Source organism: Anneissia japonica, unplaced genomic scaffold, assembly GCF_011630105.1.
Source record: "Anneissia japonica isolate Jap-2015-1 unplaced genomic scaffold, ASM1163010v1 scaffold724_len3256291_cov202, whole genome shotgun sequence".
NCBI lineage: Eukaryota > Metazoa > Echinodermata > Crinoidea > Comatulida > Comatulidae > Anneissia > Anneissia japonica.
The window spans coordinates 2,341,534-2,357,174 of record NW_022744966.1 but is presented as its reverse complement, the minus strand read 5'-3'; the positions used below and the strand labels follow the sequence as shown (position 1 = coordinate 2,357,174).

Genomic DNA, 15,641 nt, shown 5'->3' with positions numbered 1-15,641 from the left:
TATATATATATATATATATATATATATATATATATATATATATATATTTGAGTTTCATTAATGTTACGCTATATTATATTTATATGTTTGAAACACACATGGACACGCCTTCTTCGTATAGCGCAGCGTGTAAGGTGTTGGACTTCTGATCGTGAGATTGGGAGTTTGAGACCGACGCTCGTTGCATTGCTTTTGTCCTTGCGGAAGACACTGTAATTACGTTTGCCTTTCTTCACCCAGGAGTGTGATTGGGGGGGGGGGGGGTCATGCTGTTAACCCTGGTACGACTCTTAATTAATAACAGCAACTTGATATGCGATTATTCTTTACAAGAAGAAGGCATAGATATGCGACATGGGCACAGATGTTCCGGTCCTATCGTACGTAGTGAGACTATCACAAGTGACAGGAAAAAATGGTTGATATATTTATTTGAGCACAAATATTTTGGTTGCCCCTGCAACCTTCATATATAATGTATGTTCATATATATCAAGGATTCCAAGTTTTCCACAATTTGCGGGAGACTCCCGGAAATCGGGATGGCCTCCTGCATTCTGGCAAGCAAGCAAGAAACTCCTGGAATATAACCCATCTCCCGCAAATTCATAATATTTGCATATTTTCACTGCTTTATTATCAATCGGCTCATGGAAGGCAGTGCCAATTGGTATCACTATGTGCAACAAAGTCAAATCAGATGTGAAAACTCATTTAACCAGATCTCCTGTAGCGACTTCTCCTAACTTGGGACCCCTGTACATATACACTGTATTACAGTATTTATAAAAATTTATTAAATCCCTAAATTGTTCTCCGCACCCTGGGCCTCCTCCGAGTGGTTCTGGGTGGCCTCACCCACTTGCACTTGTGTCGGTCCTGCCATCTGGGACTTTATTTTGAGTCTTGTACAAGATTTTCATTGGAACCAATATGTAAATGCCAACCATCATTATTATTATTATTGCTAGTTTAGAAAGGTTTAGACAAAATAATTAAAATCTAAAATCAAATAGCCAATTCTTCATTGTCAGGCTGATTTATTTGCAGTACTAAATACATAGTTATATAAAAACATATAATATAAAATGAGATGTACCTTTCTGAAACTTTTTTTTTCAATGCATACACAACACAATGAAGAACACTCTTTATACACATTTTCTGTACAGATTTGTTCTGGAGGCCAATTATTATATTGTTAGCTTGTGAATTCTAGATGCTCTCTCATTAATAATTAAGAGCTTCTCTCATACCTTGGAATTGTTGATATTGCAAGTACTAATTATATGATGTCTCAAATGAAAGATCACAGATAATTCCTGAATTGTAACTTTAGCGTTAAGGAAAAATAACAAAAAAGTAATATTTAAGTTAGAAGTTCAATTTCTTTTTCTTTTTTTATAAAATAACTGTGAATCCAGCACAGAACCATTCCGAATATTAATAAGCTGTTTAAAAACATGAACAGTATAGTAAAATTAACAGTATATTACATTTCAAAGAATAAGGTTTTTAAGTGATAGTCCCACATAATCACGTGACAATGAATTGCCATCCTACATTAATCCTGCTAATGTAGCTCTAGCCATTGGCTCCATTTATCTTAACCCAATAACCACACAGAGCTGCTATTGGTCCATACACTGGATTTTCATCACTGCTAGCAGTAGACATGCATTTTTTTAAATAAGTATTATTTAATATTAAACACTGAAGCTTATTTTAAACTAACTATTAGATTGACAACCAACCTCAAGTATTAAGGTGCAAAAGTGTGAGGGCACCACATTTAAGTCATATTGTGGCATCCTAAGTCTTCTCAATAATAATAATAATAATAATAATAATTGTTCCATTTATATAGTTTGTGCAAAATATCCTTCAATTATAGGTGAAATTCATAAAATTAAGTTTAAAAAGCATTTGAATGAAACGAAAACATTGCAATGGAACTTAATGAATTAGTTACTTATCTATGGAATATTTAACACTGAAAATGGAAATGCATTATATCACACTTAAAGCTACAAATGAAATAAATATTGGAAATATAGTTTATTTTTGGAATTATGCAAAAAAAATACATTAAAATACTGCTCAATTAATGCCTAATATCAAAAGTAGGAACAATAAATTGCTGATACTAGAAGTAACCATGTAACCATTTAGGATCAATATGATATAAATATTTGAAGAAATAAATATTTTTAATATGCTAATATCATAGATGGCCCTCTTAAAGACAGCCTAGAGTACATGCTATGTAAAAAAAAACAAAAAAAAACAGGCTATCCAAAATGCATTTCATTCTCATAAAACTTTTGTTGGTTTACTTTCTGTAATGGGGAAGCGTGATTGAATGCCCCTAGATAACATTTTCCCTATAAGTTCGCACCTTCTTCTCTCTGGCACCTTAAGAAAAGTAAATTTATATTTGATATACATAATCTTTTTTTCATTTTCAATATCATTTCTTAAGTTTGTGCAAATATATATGTTTTTATTTCAAAGAGTTGTATTAACTACAATTGATTGTTCATTGGTTGTTTTTATTTATTACTACTCAATTTCTATACTCTTTGAATTCTATCTCTTTGATTTTCTATTCTACTACAAAAGGATCACTAATAATTGCATTTTACCGACAAGAACGACATAACTTTCACCAAACTAATACCACGGACATGTTTTAAACAATTTCAAAGCAGTACTGTTCATAGGCTAACCACTTTCTAAAAATTGTACATTCTGAAATTATTTCACTATACAGAGGAGATATGAAAAGTATCCATTACAAACAAATCACCATACAGTAGGTATTGCATTGTATTTCTCTATAAAAAGGGAGACTGGAAGATTTTAGATGAAAAATTTCTGGTAAAAATATATAATCTGTGGTGAAATGGAAAAAAACCCTTAAAAATTCAATGAAACAATTGAATTGCTCATTTAAAAGAATAATATAATTATCTACTTCCAATGGGGCACATATTAAGTTTATCATGGTTTACATTTTACTACAAACATCCTTAATATTGATTAGTCAATCTAAGAATATATGTTAAAAATATATTAACTGAATTATTTTACTCTCCATTATAGGAACCAGATGATTTTTTCCAGTGAGCATTATTTTGTTGTTGTTTATAGCCAAGAAAACTAATGTTTAATTGAAAGCTAATAACTTTAAAGTAAGCAATTCAAAAATCTAATTTAATTTTCAATGTTTTTTAGCCTAACAGAGAGAGTATATAATTAAAGTTATACTCTCTAAACCTGCCAGCAAAGTTTGTTTGGCCTGCTTTTAAGTAATTCTCCCTTTTGTGCCTTCTTTGAACTCCATCACGCCACATGTAGCCTTCCTCGTTGACAGTCTCGATCTACCATATGGGTAAGTGTAACAACAGGTAACGAGAGGGTGCTTTATGGACTATCCACTGCAAGTTTACCAGTTGGTGGTCCTCAAAAAAATCATAATTTATTAAATATTTACAATGACTATGAAATTGTCAATGTTGTCCTCATAAATTTAGACCCCGCATTGGAAATTTGATTACAAAGAATAACTTAACCAATTGTTAAGGAAATACATGTACATCTGCAAAATAATGTTACATTTAGTGTTTTCGACATAACCTACACAAGATAAATATTTAGCACATCTTTTGCTAACATTTTTATAACACATTAATAGACCGATTTGGTAATGACTGTCACGTGACCTACTTGGGTGTTGGATGTAAAAAATGGACTGGCACAGCTGTGTTTACATGGAGATTGCTAAGGTGGCTGTTATTGTTGTAATAATCGTCATATTTGCTGTATTTGTTATTTTGAATGTGATTTAAGTTACTTAAAGTTGATTGTTGATGTCCCAAAATTCACCACACAAACTTTGTGTGACTGGTTGTCCATAGGCGGATTCAAGGGGGGGGGGGAGCCTGCCCAGGCTCCCTCCCCCAAAATGAGAAAAATGAAAATTATATTCCATCTGTGAAAGTCCCTCTTTGGGCCCCTCTATTTCAAATTCCTGGATCCGCCACTGTTGTCCAAGGGAAATCGGGATAATGACAGCAAATCTTAGTCATATTTCAAGGAAAAATATGTCGGTAGTTTGGTCTGTACTACAGCACCCTGTGCGGTAAAGCACATGATGATGAATAATCGGTTGATAGGCCAGTAAACTATACCAAGCACATGATGATGAATAATCTTGGTTGATATACCAGTAAACTATACCAAATTGATTGGAAATTGAACTTGAGAATTTTTCCTTAATGATTTTCTGATGCTCCAAAGGATACTGGCCTCAAACATTGAGATTTTTCGACAAATGTTAGGCCTAGGTCCCTGCATATCTACGGCCTGTTTAGGTATGAACGAGAGTCTTCGACTCGCGAACCATGCTACAATTTCTAGGCTAGCCAAGTTTTTCTAGGCTAGCCAAATTTCAAAGCATACAATGCAAGAAGAACGCTAGAATCAGTAAATAGACACTATTTTGAACAATCGTATTGCCTTTCCTTGCCATTTATTTGTCAGTTAACAATGGGTGGTTGTTTTCGTGATCGCACTGTAATGTTTTTCATGGTTACACCCACCGTACGTCACATGACTGGCTATCTACAAACATTGCTGAATCGGTCTAATTGTGTTAGCCTTCAAATTATTTTTCAGCAAAGTTTATCTTTTCCAAACATTTCTTTAAAAAAATCAAAGACAATGGAACAAAAACATGCACTCTGTACCAAATATCACCAGTGGAGTTGTCAGCAAGACAAGTCACTAATCAGATGTCAGTATGCTGATGATATCTTTCATAGACTACCTTTACAGCTCGCTATTATCTTCAGTATGGTTTTAAATGATGGCCGCTTCTGTGGATTTAGTTCCCATGTCTCTCGCATAATCCTGTAGATAAATTCCGGACAGCCTTCTGGTGCTTCCATTCGGTATCCCTTTTCAACATGCGTCAGCACCTCGGCGAGAGGCTATAAAAAGTAGGTGTAGGTTAACCCATAAATACATTTATACAGATACAACCAAAGTACTATTATAGACAACAGTCATGTTCTAGAATTTACAACAGGGGTTAAAAAAATGACAATTAAATAACCAGAAGTAAAGAAAAAGTATTTTATATACATTAAAAAGGGTACATTGTCATGGCTTTTGTGGGTTGGGATTGTATAACATACAGTATATATTTCTACTATAATTTATTAAATGTTAACTGAAATACCCAGTCTCTCGTAAATGATTTTGCAGCAGGAAGCATTCTTTTTTACTCTAGCTCAAGTTAAAGCAGTTTGGTTTGGTTTCAATCCTTGCATTTTGCTTGTGTCCTTGAGCAAAGCACTTTATCTACATTGCTTCAGTCTACCAGCTATATCAATGGGTACCAGCAAACTGCTGAGAGTAGCGTACCTGTCTCTTATACACATCTCAGTACTGTTCATAGGCTAACCACTTTCTAAAAATTGTACATTCTGAAATTATTTCACTATACAGAGGAGATATGAAAAGTATCCATTACAAACAAATCACCATACAGTAGGTATTGCATTGTATTTCTCTATAAAAAGGGAGACTGGAAGATTTTAGATGAAAAATTTCTGGTAAAAATATATAATCTGTGGTGAAATGGAAAAAAACCCTTAAAAATTCAATGAAACAATTGAATTGCTCATTTAAAAGAATAATATAATTATCTACTTCCAATGGGGCACATATTAAGTTTATCATGGTTTACATTTTACTACAAACATCCTTAATATTGATTAGTCAATCTAAGAGTATATGTTAAAAAATATATTAACTGAATTATTTTACTCTCCATTATAGGAACCAGATGATTTTTTCCAGTGAGCATTATTTTGTTGTTGTTTATAGCCAAGAAAACTAATGTTTAATTGAAAGCTAATAACTTTAAAGTAAGCAAAGATGTGTATAAGAGACAGGTACATATACACACATTGCATAATCTTTGTTTCTTGCTTTATTCAAAATGTTTTGGTTTTGGAAGCTGATTTCAACATTAGAAAAGCATAGCTTACATGAAGTCATATTATAGTAACTCGATTCCTATCAAATAATTAATAAAAATTCGCCATAGATTATCAAATATCCGTGGCTTCCAGGGGTCTTCGCCCCCTGGACCCCCACTGGGGCTCTAGGCGGCCCCCCCCCCCACACCCAAGTGAGGCTTGATTCGCTCCACTAGCACCCCCGTCGGGGCCTTTAGCCCCTCCGTCGGGCAGGTCCTGGCGCCACCACTGAACACACTCATTTGTTTGATGCTACAGTAACTGGGGATAAGCTCCAGCCCATATGGGCCTTAGTGGCTTGGGGTTACAAATAAATGTATGGATATATATATACAAATAATGAATGTTTATAAGTGCAATGGGAAGAATATTTTCATAAGTTGAAAGATTGACTGTTCCATTCGCCGAGCTAGAGCCAAGTTCAATGGAACAGTCAATCGTTCAATGAATGAAAATATTCTTTCCATTCCATGAATAAAAAACATTTGTTTTACAACACACCTAAAATAGATTCCTGTCATTTGATATTTTATGACAAAAATCTACCATTTTTCTGAATAGAGATTCTTGTCCTTTAATAATGTATGAAAAAAATCCACCCTTTTTCTAAATGGAACAGTCCAACATTTTTTTAACCAATCAAAAGATTGTAATTGGTTGAAGTCGTATCATATCCTAGGCGCTGTGCAATGCAGCAAAATGGATGGAGCAAAAATACACGGATGGAAGTAAAAATGCATGGTTGGACTAAATTTCCATGATGAGTGAGAAAAAGGGGTAAATAACCAACTAACCAATGTCACATGATACGAAATTCACCAATCAAATGATAAGGATCTATCTAGGTGTGTTATAATAAATAATAAATAACTAATAAACTTACAACTCTAGGATATGGAACCCTGCCATATGAATATAATTCCCACAAGAGAATTCCGTAACTCCACACATCAGACTTCACAGAGAAATTCTAAGTGTCAAATGAATATCAGAACAAATTAAAATGATTGTATCCAGATGAATATGTTCAGTAAATCATTAAGAACAGCCTGATTATGACTGATTTCATTTAAATCCAGGTTTCACTGAATTTAATCTCAGGACCATGGAAATGGGGAAAAGCATTTTCTATCCACTGATTATTAAGAAACATACATTATTACCAATAGGGTGACAGGAGTCTCAAATGTGGAAGAGGCCACTTACTGAAGATCTGGTTAAATAGTTTTTATTAAACACATCTAATTTACATATTGCTACACATGGTGGTCCCATCACCAGCAAACTCCATGAAGGCAGGAAAAAATGAATGCAATTATTATAAATTTGCCGGAGAGGGGTTAGCTTCCAGAATATATTTTGCTGCTTGCTTAAGTGTATGAATTTGTACTGATTTCCGGAAGATTCTCGCAACTCTATGAAGACTCAAGACGCCTGGGATAACAGTCAAACAAACAATGATATATGGCAAACAAATTTGAATATTATATTTCAAAAGTGTCATCCAGTTTCTTGCTTGTTGGTTTCTCTACTATTTTAGTTTCAAGTTGGTATCTCACTTTCATACTCCATTATTATTAAGAACTACTGTAGAAACTGTTTAAATGTGTTAACCACTAATTTTTAGGCAGCACACTGTATTTTCAATCCATACAGAAGAAAATAAGTAGATATTACTTATTATAAGTAGATATTAATAAGAATTACATTTTTTCTGAGAGCTTCTGGTGCTGTCCATTTGATAGGAATTTTGCCAACCTCTGTGTTCAAGTTGACATCCCTTGCCAGACCAAAATCAGAAACTTTGGCAACATCTTCTTCTGAAATTAGGATGTTACGTGCAGCAAGATCCCGGTGGGCTAAGTTCTTCTCCTCCAAATATGCCATACCTGAGGCTATGTCACTGGAAAGGGAATGAAATAAGTTAAATCGTAAGCCAAACTTGTACAGAAAATAATTTATTCACAAATTGTATGTATAGTTTGATTGAACTTGTATAGTCAACATTAATTCTCTTAGTTTAACTTTTAAGTATTTACTATATATTGACAAAAAAACATCTTTCATTTTTTTTCTCCATTATTTGTGTTAATGATTATGAAAAAGTACATTATTTTATGTTGTCTTATTATTAATCCTTAAAGATTTTGTTACAATTTCCTTTATGTACATCCTTTGTCAGATCAGAACAATTAAGATACAAATATTAATCCTTAAATTATGACCAGCCAATTTAAGTTCAAAAGAAAGAATATTGGAATGATATTGTTTAAAACATTGAGCACGGAAACTATCTATCAATATATCATAAGTCTACATAGCATACCTGGCAAAATTTAACTGTATTGGTTTTGTAATGACTGATCTTCCTCTCGATCTGAGATAATCAACCAGATTTCCCTAAAATTAGAAACAGCACAAAAATAGTTACAAAATTGCAAAGTCTGCATCATGCACTTCTTAGACACCATATCACTGTATATCTTAAGATTTGGTGACATGAAAATAAAGACCATGGCAGCCGCAATGCAGGACCACTCCCACAGACACAATTCTCAGCTTTTTTCCCAGGAAGAGTACTACATTTGTGAAATTGCGTATAGCCATGCTGTACACATGTCCAATGTTTAACCATCTCTTCTGATGATGAATATGTCCACTACAACCTGTATTTCACAGGGAGAGTTTAGCTTGATAGAATATAATCAGGGGTTCAACGGTCACCATGGTTCTGTACACACACAATGGTTACCACCAATTTTAACCAACTGTACTGTGCTATAACTTAGTCTTAAATTATTAGGAAGATAAAAAGAAACATAACAACCTTTGACATATATTCGAGTACAATGTAAAGAGGATCACCAATGACGAGTCCAAGGAAGGATACAAGGTTCTTATGTCGTAGAGTTCTGCAAAAAACAGAAACAACAACTTTCATTTCTTGATGTTCTCTAAATTAATTGATGTTAACTTCATTTCCACAGCAAGAATATATGTTGCAAAATGATCATGTACATATGCCAAAATATTTTTATCATCAACTTATTCTGTTCTATATTCTATTTTATATAAATTTTCATCCTTAACTAGCAGGGTTCTGTGTTCTTGTCTGTAGTTGTTTGTTAAGATAATAATAATTATTAATAATACTCATGTCAATATGCATGTCTTTTAATTAACAAATAATGATAATGATAAACACACATGAAGATTGATGCCTTTTTGTTTAATTAAATAATGATATTTAATGATGGACTCACGTCATAATTGATGCCTCCTTTAGGAATGTCTGAGCTGCAGATGTGTTGTCTTTCAGTTGCTTGATGGCAACTTTACGACCTTGATAATGACCTTCTAATACATCTGTAATGTAAAATAACAAATAATAAATAACAGTAATTAGAATTTTAAAAATAAAAACAAATACATTAATAGCCCTAATTTTAACATTAATAAGGACATAATCAACACTACAGTAATACCAACATTAATAGACTGCCAAAGACATGAGGCTTGTCATTCCAAAACCAGCGTACTGTCGCTAATTATTAACTGCCTAATTAACATAAGAATGTGCCAGTGTTGTATACTTTAGTACAGAGATGCAGTAATACTTTTACTCTTAACTTTTGCAATAGTAAGTTGATTCCAGTAAATGAACCATCATTTTAAATTTTACAATGTGGAGAATAGAAAATATAAAAAATTCAATTTTCAATTTTTAGTCCCTGAAGCTGCTTTTGGAATGACAAGCCTCATATTATATGGCAAATGCACATTGTATAGCAAACTCAAAACACCACACTTAAGTAATCAAATTAAAATATTTATGGATGGACTTCTACCTTACAATTAAAAAATTTATAAAACACTCACCCCCAAAATTTCCATGTCCTATTGTTGATCCCATATTAATATTTCGCTTATCAATTGACCAACCAGCTGTAAATATCAAGAGAGAAAAACAATTAATGAATATTCACTAAGATAAATCTGTTGATCTGATCTGTTGATGTTAAACTATTAAACTGGCAAAGATTCCCACCCATCTGAATAATGAGTATGTATATTTTGGTTTTTTTACTGTTGCTCATTAATCAATCTCATTTAATTTTGTTTTTATCTTATTTTGCTTTATAAATGAGTTTTTGTATCCATTTGTGAAATATTATCTCTACTAGTGTACTGTAAATACAGTAAGGACTGCAACAGTTACACAGTAATACTTTTAGAAACTTCAGTGTAGCACTTATATCAGAGAGGTACTTATTCATCATCATCCTCCACTTGAATCATCATTTCATCAGCAACATCCACTACATGATTCTTATCTATATCTGGTAAACATGTTGGGAAATTCCCCAGCCTCAAGAACTTGTTATTATTTGGCTTTCAGATTGTGAAGTCAGTATCCTAGTGTACTGAAAAATTCACCACAGGAAAGGATCTCACTGGTGCATTTAACAACACAAGAATGACCCCACTGTTGTGTTTCACCCTAAAGATATTCCTATAACAAAATGATAATAATTATAATTACCATAACAAAAATTGATAACGGCTACTTTAATAAACCACTGGGGGATACCCTCCGACCCCGGGAACTCTCCTGGAACTCTTACTCATTCTCCTCCTACTCTAAACCTTAATAAAACCTCTGTGATAAGGATGATGTTGACATTTCTTTCTTTCTTGTCGTTACTTACATTTTACAAATGACTCCTTATCTACTGAAAAGTCTTGCTTTCCTTCCTTGGGCAATGGTTTAATAAGTCTGGAGCATAGCCCATCAGCATCTCTCTCATAATGCTGGCAAATAATGTTAAAAATATAACAAATTTTAACTTTAATAATTCAAATAGTAATGAAGCAAACATTGATAATTTAAATAATGTGTTTATGAGCAACATTTAAGTTTGATTAATAATAAATAAAATAAACAAAAGTCTTTAAAAAATTCAAATAATGTAATTTTTATTAATTATCTAATTAATTCCTTTATACAATGCATGCTTAGGATTCTCAGCTTTAGAATAATTAGTTTGCATCAAGTCTTCTGACTTCAATGATATTCAGTTAATTAATTAGTATATGCTAGTTTCATTTTTTCAAATTAATCAATCAACAATTCTATCAGATATAGGTGTTCCATCTAAACTAATGAGAGTCCTTAATCACCAAAATGTACAGTAGGCATCTATTTCACATAACATAATTAATTATGTTATGTGAAACAGATGTCTACTGTACATTTGTTTCACATAACATAATTAATTAATCTGTATGTAATAAATCCTGAAATCATTATCATTTTGATGATATTCTAATTAATAAACTAACTGGTAACTGGTTATCCAGCTCTAAAAACTGGTGAACTTAATTAATTCTCCTACCTCAACTAACTGGTATAGGTTATCAAAATGTTCATCTTCATCAATGGTCAGCTTGTTGTCAGTATAGATAATTCTGTAATGTTCAACTTTTCCCCCTGCACAAACACAAAGGGCGTAGTCACCTTTGAAGTTTACGCTTTCCCTAACAAGGAACAATCCTTCAGTTAATTCCTTCAATAACTCTTCAGCACCTTCTCTTGATATTTTACCATGAAACCATCTGTAATTTGAAGTGTTTTTAATAAAAACTGGTTAGAATTCAATTTGAAATTTATGTAGCGTCCTCATCATATTTCATCAGAAAAAAAATATATGTCACCGTCAAATAAATGAATAATTATACTCTAGTTCGGCATTGACAATGTTTAATAATTGGTATAAAAAAAGTAATTAAATACTTACGGCATCATATGTAACTTGACACTTTCCCGCTTTTTAACAAAATTAGCTGGGATCATTCCAACACGTCCATTACTGTTCTTTGCTTTGTACCAATTGGGATCCTACCAGAAGAACACATAGCATCGTTTCTTTTTTAAATTAAAATTATCATTATCTACTGCAGGGGTGGGCATAAAAATCGGTCGGAGGGCCAAAGTAAATTTTTGATTTAACACCGTGGGCCGCACCCAAACTTTGATGTTTCCAGTGAGCTTCCAATAACCTCCAAGCAAGGAGATATAAAAATACCTCCTTGCTCCAAGCACTGCTTTTACATCACTTTATTCTCAGTTTTAATGTTACTATTGACATATGATTGGTGTCGGGCCGTAAAAACAAGGTGTTTTCTAGACAATTTTGATTGGCGGGCCGCAACCATAGGGTTTTTATTTCATTTTGCGGGCCGTACTTTGCCCACTTGTGTGATCTACTGTATGATATGTGGCAAAGACAAGCCAAACCAGTCACTCGTCGCAAATTGTGTTTCAGAGTAAATAGCAAAAACATGCTAGAATGTAAAATTTTTAAAAATCTATTTTATTTCACTAAACTAAGGTTCATGTATCTATACATCATGCTGTGCTGTTATTTTTCCCAATTTCAATGTTAAAACAACACTAAGTTGATCCCTGAGACCCACTGTCTGCAACACTGAGCAATACTTCGAGCAGAATTATTGGTAAACTTATTAAGTCTGATTTATTGAAATAAAGCTAAAAATATAAATTTTGAAAATTTGATAAAGACACTCAACAGTAAATAAAATGATTAAAAAACTGAAAACGATGTTCAAGATATAAATAAGATGAGGAACTCTCTGATGGTAATGAAGGCTGCCAGAGGATCTTGCAAAACAAGATGGTAACCCTTCTCTGAATTTGTTTTAGAGACATACTGTAATGTCCTTTGTGGTTGGGATACTGCATCGAGTAGTTAATCATCTAATTAAGTAGTTAATCAACCAACAAGTACAGTGCTTCAAATATTATACACGAATACATATTCACCTTTGTGGATGCTACAATTGTAATGATTTCTCCTTTACCAAATGCAAGATCATCTGCTGTTGAATTCCGAAATTCATACTTTGCAACACATTCCGTGCCTGGCAACCATATTTCTTGAGTCTACAATCAAATAAGTACGGTAGATATCAAATTCTAATTACAAATAGGGTTTCTTGTTTTTTTGCCTTTTTATACTATATCCAATTAATGTTAACAGCACAAAACAAATTTATATGTTCTCTCAGAACAAATGGCAATAATGAAGATGATTGAACTTGAATATATAATTACTATAACAGTGGAAAGACTAATCCTTGACTAATAACTTTTGCTTTTTATGATGTCCATTATGTGTAATTTTATTAATTGTAAATAAGGTACCTCACGGCAATAATGAAAAACAGCACTGTATTTGTTGATTTGTGCTTCGTGATTAAATAAAGTTTTACTATTACTACTACTTGACTGTTCATCATCACCATCACTATCATCTTTATCACCATCACTCTCATCATCATCATCACCACTGCATCATTACCACCATCACTACCACCATTACCAACCATCATCACCATCACTATCATCATTACCACCATCACTACCACCATTACCAACCATAATCATCACCATTACTATCATCATTACCACCATCACTACCATCATTCCAACCATAATGATCTCACAATCACTATCATCATTACCACCATCACTACCAACCATAATCATCACCACCATCACTATCATTTTTATCACCATCATTAAAACTCACTTACATTGGCCATTTTGAATGAGACTATTTTTCTTTCTTCTACGATACAAATGACATCAGATACCTACAAGCTAAAGAATCAACAAATAATAAATATTGTTATTTTTGACATCTTAATAAATTTAAATAAGAAAAGTCGGAGATGCATTAGTCTATAGCATAACATACAAATGAAATGAGTACAGTAGCACCTTCTTTAGACAAACAAAATTTATTGAGACACAAGATTTCACTAGCTTGAGCTAGCTTCATCAGGTGAATAAAGTGAAAAACACCAGTGGATCAAACTGATCACTCAAATTATGTAAATGAGCAATATAAACAAAATACAAACAGAATGTCTGGCTGGAATTAACAGACTAGGAATAATCAAAGCGTCATGGATGAAGGGTCTTATAAAGTGGTAAAAAGTACACTGTAAAAACAGCAGATGGAAAAAATTGGGGATGATATAGACTGATAAATAGCATAAAAAAATCAACAGAAAACAATATAATAAAAGGCATAATGATAATAACATTAAATATAATAGAATATGATATAAATTAATATAGAATCAATGGTAATGGAAAATAGTCAATGATAAAGATTTTGCAAAGGAATAATCTGTTTAATAGTGTGAGAGGAATCCACAGTCTCACTTCAGTAAATTTAATGTATTCATAATTTTAGTTTAGAAAGCATTTGCAATTGATAGCAATAGAAAGGGTATAGGTAGGTTTGGAAAATTATTAGTCACCAACATCAATAGCGTCTGTGTGTGAGATCTACCATTTACTACATTATGTCTACAATACATAATAATTATATCGATGATGTATCTACCATATATACTTTTTATATTTTTTTTCATAAAACTAATTATTTTCAGCATATTAGATTTTCAGGTCCTAAACTTTGGAACTCTTTATCATCTCCTTTAGTAAATGCCAATTCCAATAAATGTCTTTCTTACCAGACACTTAAATGTTATTAATTGTATCCATTTATTATCTCTCCCCTTCTCTTTGCCACATCGGTTAGTCAGTCTAAATCTGATTTGTTTTGCGTCTATGGTTTTTGAGGATCACTAAAAAATAATGTACCTTCCTTTATTCCTGAAGTACAGTAGTTATAATAAAACACAATAAGTTGTGTCTGTAAATTGTATAATAATTCAAATAGGTCAAAATTTGCTTCTAAATGCACTTTATATTCCAGTTTTCAATCAATGTTTAACAGAACACAAGGGTAAAATGTTTTTAACCCAGAAAACAGTAGCAGTATGCTCAATAATTCTAAATTGTATAAAGTTGACAACAACATATACCGTATTGTAAACTCAAAATGTTTAAATCTCATGCAATAATTTATGACAATGCTGTGGTTGTCTAAAACAGATATATAAATTGCCACACAAGGGTTAGCCTCACTCCTGATATGGATGCCTTGGTAGTTATAATATACTTAAACCATAATTATTAGATAATAAGTGGATTTTATGAAATAATAATAATATATTCTCTGATATTGGTAATGGCAATGATAATATTAACATGTAATGGGCTGCCAACACAAAGAATGTTTTAAGAGATCTCACATCATCTCAATGGCTTGAAGAAGGGAAAAGCAAATCGTCAATTAAAACTATATGACTATAAAGAATGCTCCTACATTGTAGGTATATCTCTTTGATAGCAATGACTTTGAGGGTGCATCGTTGGAATTCAAATTAAGATCGAATACCCTTCCTCTTGATGGTAAAGTAGCAAAATGGTCTTATGGCCCTAATGCTAATGAGCTCTGTAAATGCTGTAATATAAACGAAGAGGAAAATATTTTATTTATTTAATTTTTTTTATTTTATTTCGAAAATCATCCAACAGCGGAAGCCAATTACAGGATGTCTTATAATACATATAAATATATAGAAAAATACAAACAAGTGAAAGATAAATTGAAAAATAACATTACAGTATAAAATGGAAAAGAAAAATTT

At 32.4% G+C, this 15,641-nt stretch overlaps 1 protein-coding gene across 5 annotated transcripts in view; it reads right to left on the bottom strand.

Annotated features, from left to right (window-relative positions):
• Positions 1–1,023: 1,023 nt before the first annotated feature.
• LOC117119853 (tyrosine-protein kinase CSK-like) overlaps positions 1,024–15,641 on the bottom strand; it is a 17,731-nt gene continuing 3,113 nt past the window's right edge. For 4 of the 5 annotated variants that reach the window (XM_033264830.1, XM_033264826.1, XM_033264828.1 and 1 more), the window contains 12 exons: positions 13,668–13,734; positions 12,895–13,014; positions 11,849–11,949; positions 11,447–11,666; positions 10,760–10,862; positions 9,930–9,995; positions 9,314–9,416; positions 8,878–8,962; positions 8,377–8,450; positions 7,758–7,953; positions 6,934–7,020; positions 1,024–4,994 (listed from right to left, as the gene is read on the bottom strand). In XM_033264830.1, the coding sequence (XP_033120721.1) occupies positions 4,821–4,994; positions 6,934–7,020; positions 7,758–7,953; positions 8,377–8,450; positions 8,878–8,962; positions 9,314–9,416; positions 9,930–9,995; positions 10,760–10,862; positions 11,447–11,666; positions 11,849–11,949; positions 12,895–13,014; positions 13,668–13,676 (1,338 nt within the window). In that variant the 5' untranslated portion in view covers positions 13,677–13,734 and the 3' untranslated portion in view covers positions 1,024–4,820. Of the gene's footprint in view, positions 4,995–6,933; positions 7,021–7,757; positions 7,954–8,376; positions 8,451–8,877; positions 8,963–9,313; positions 9,417–9,929; positions 9,996–10,759; positions 10,863–11,446; positions 11,667–11,848; positions 11,950–12,894; positions 13,015–13,667; positions 13,735–14,618; positions 15,455–15,641 lie in introns of all 5 variants that reach the window. The other variant, XM_033264829.1, reaches the window with a different exon arrangement.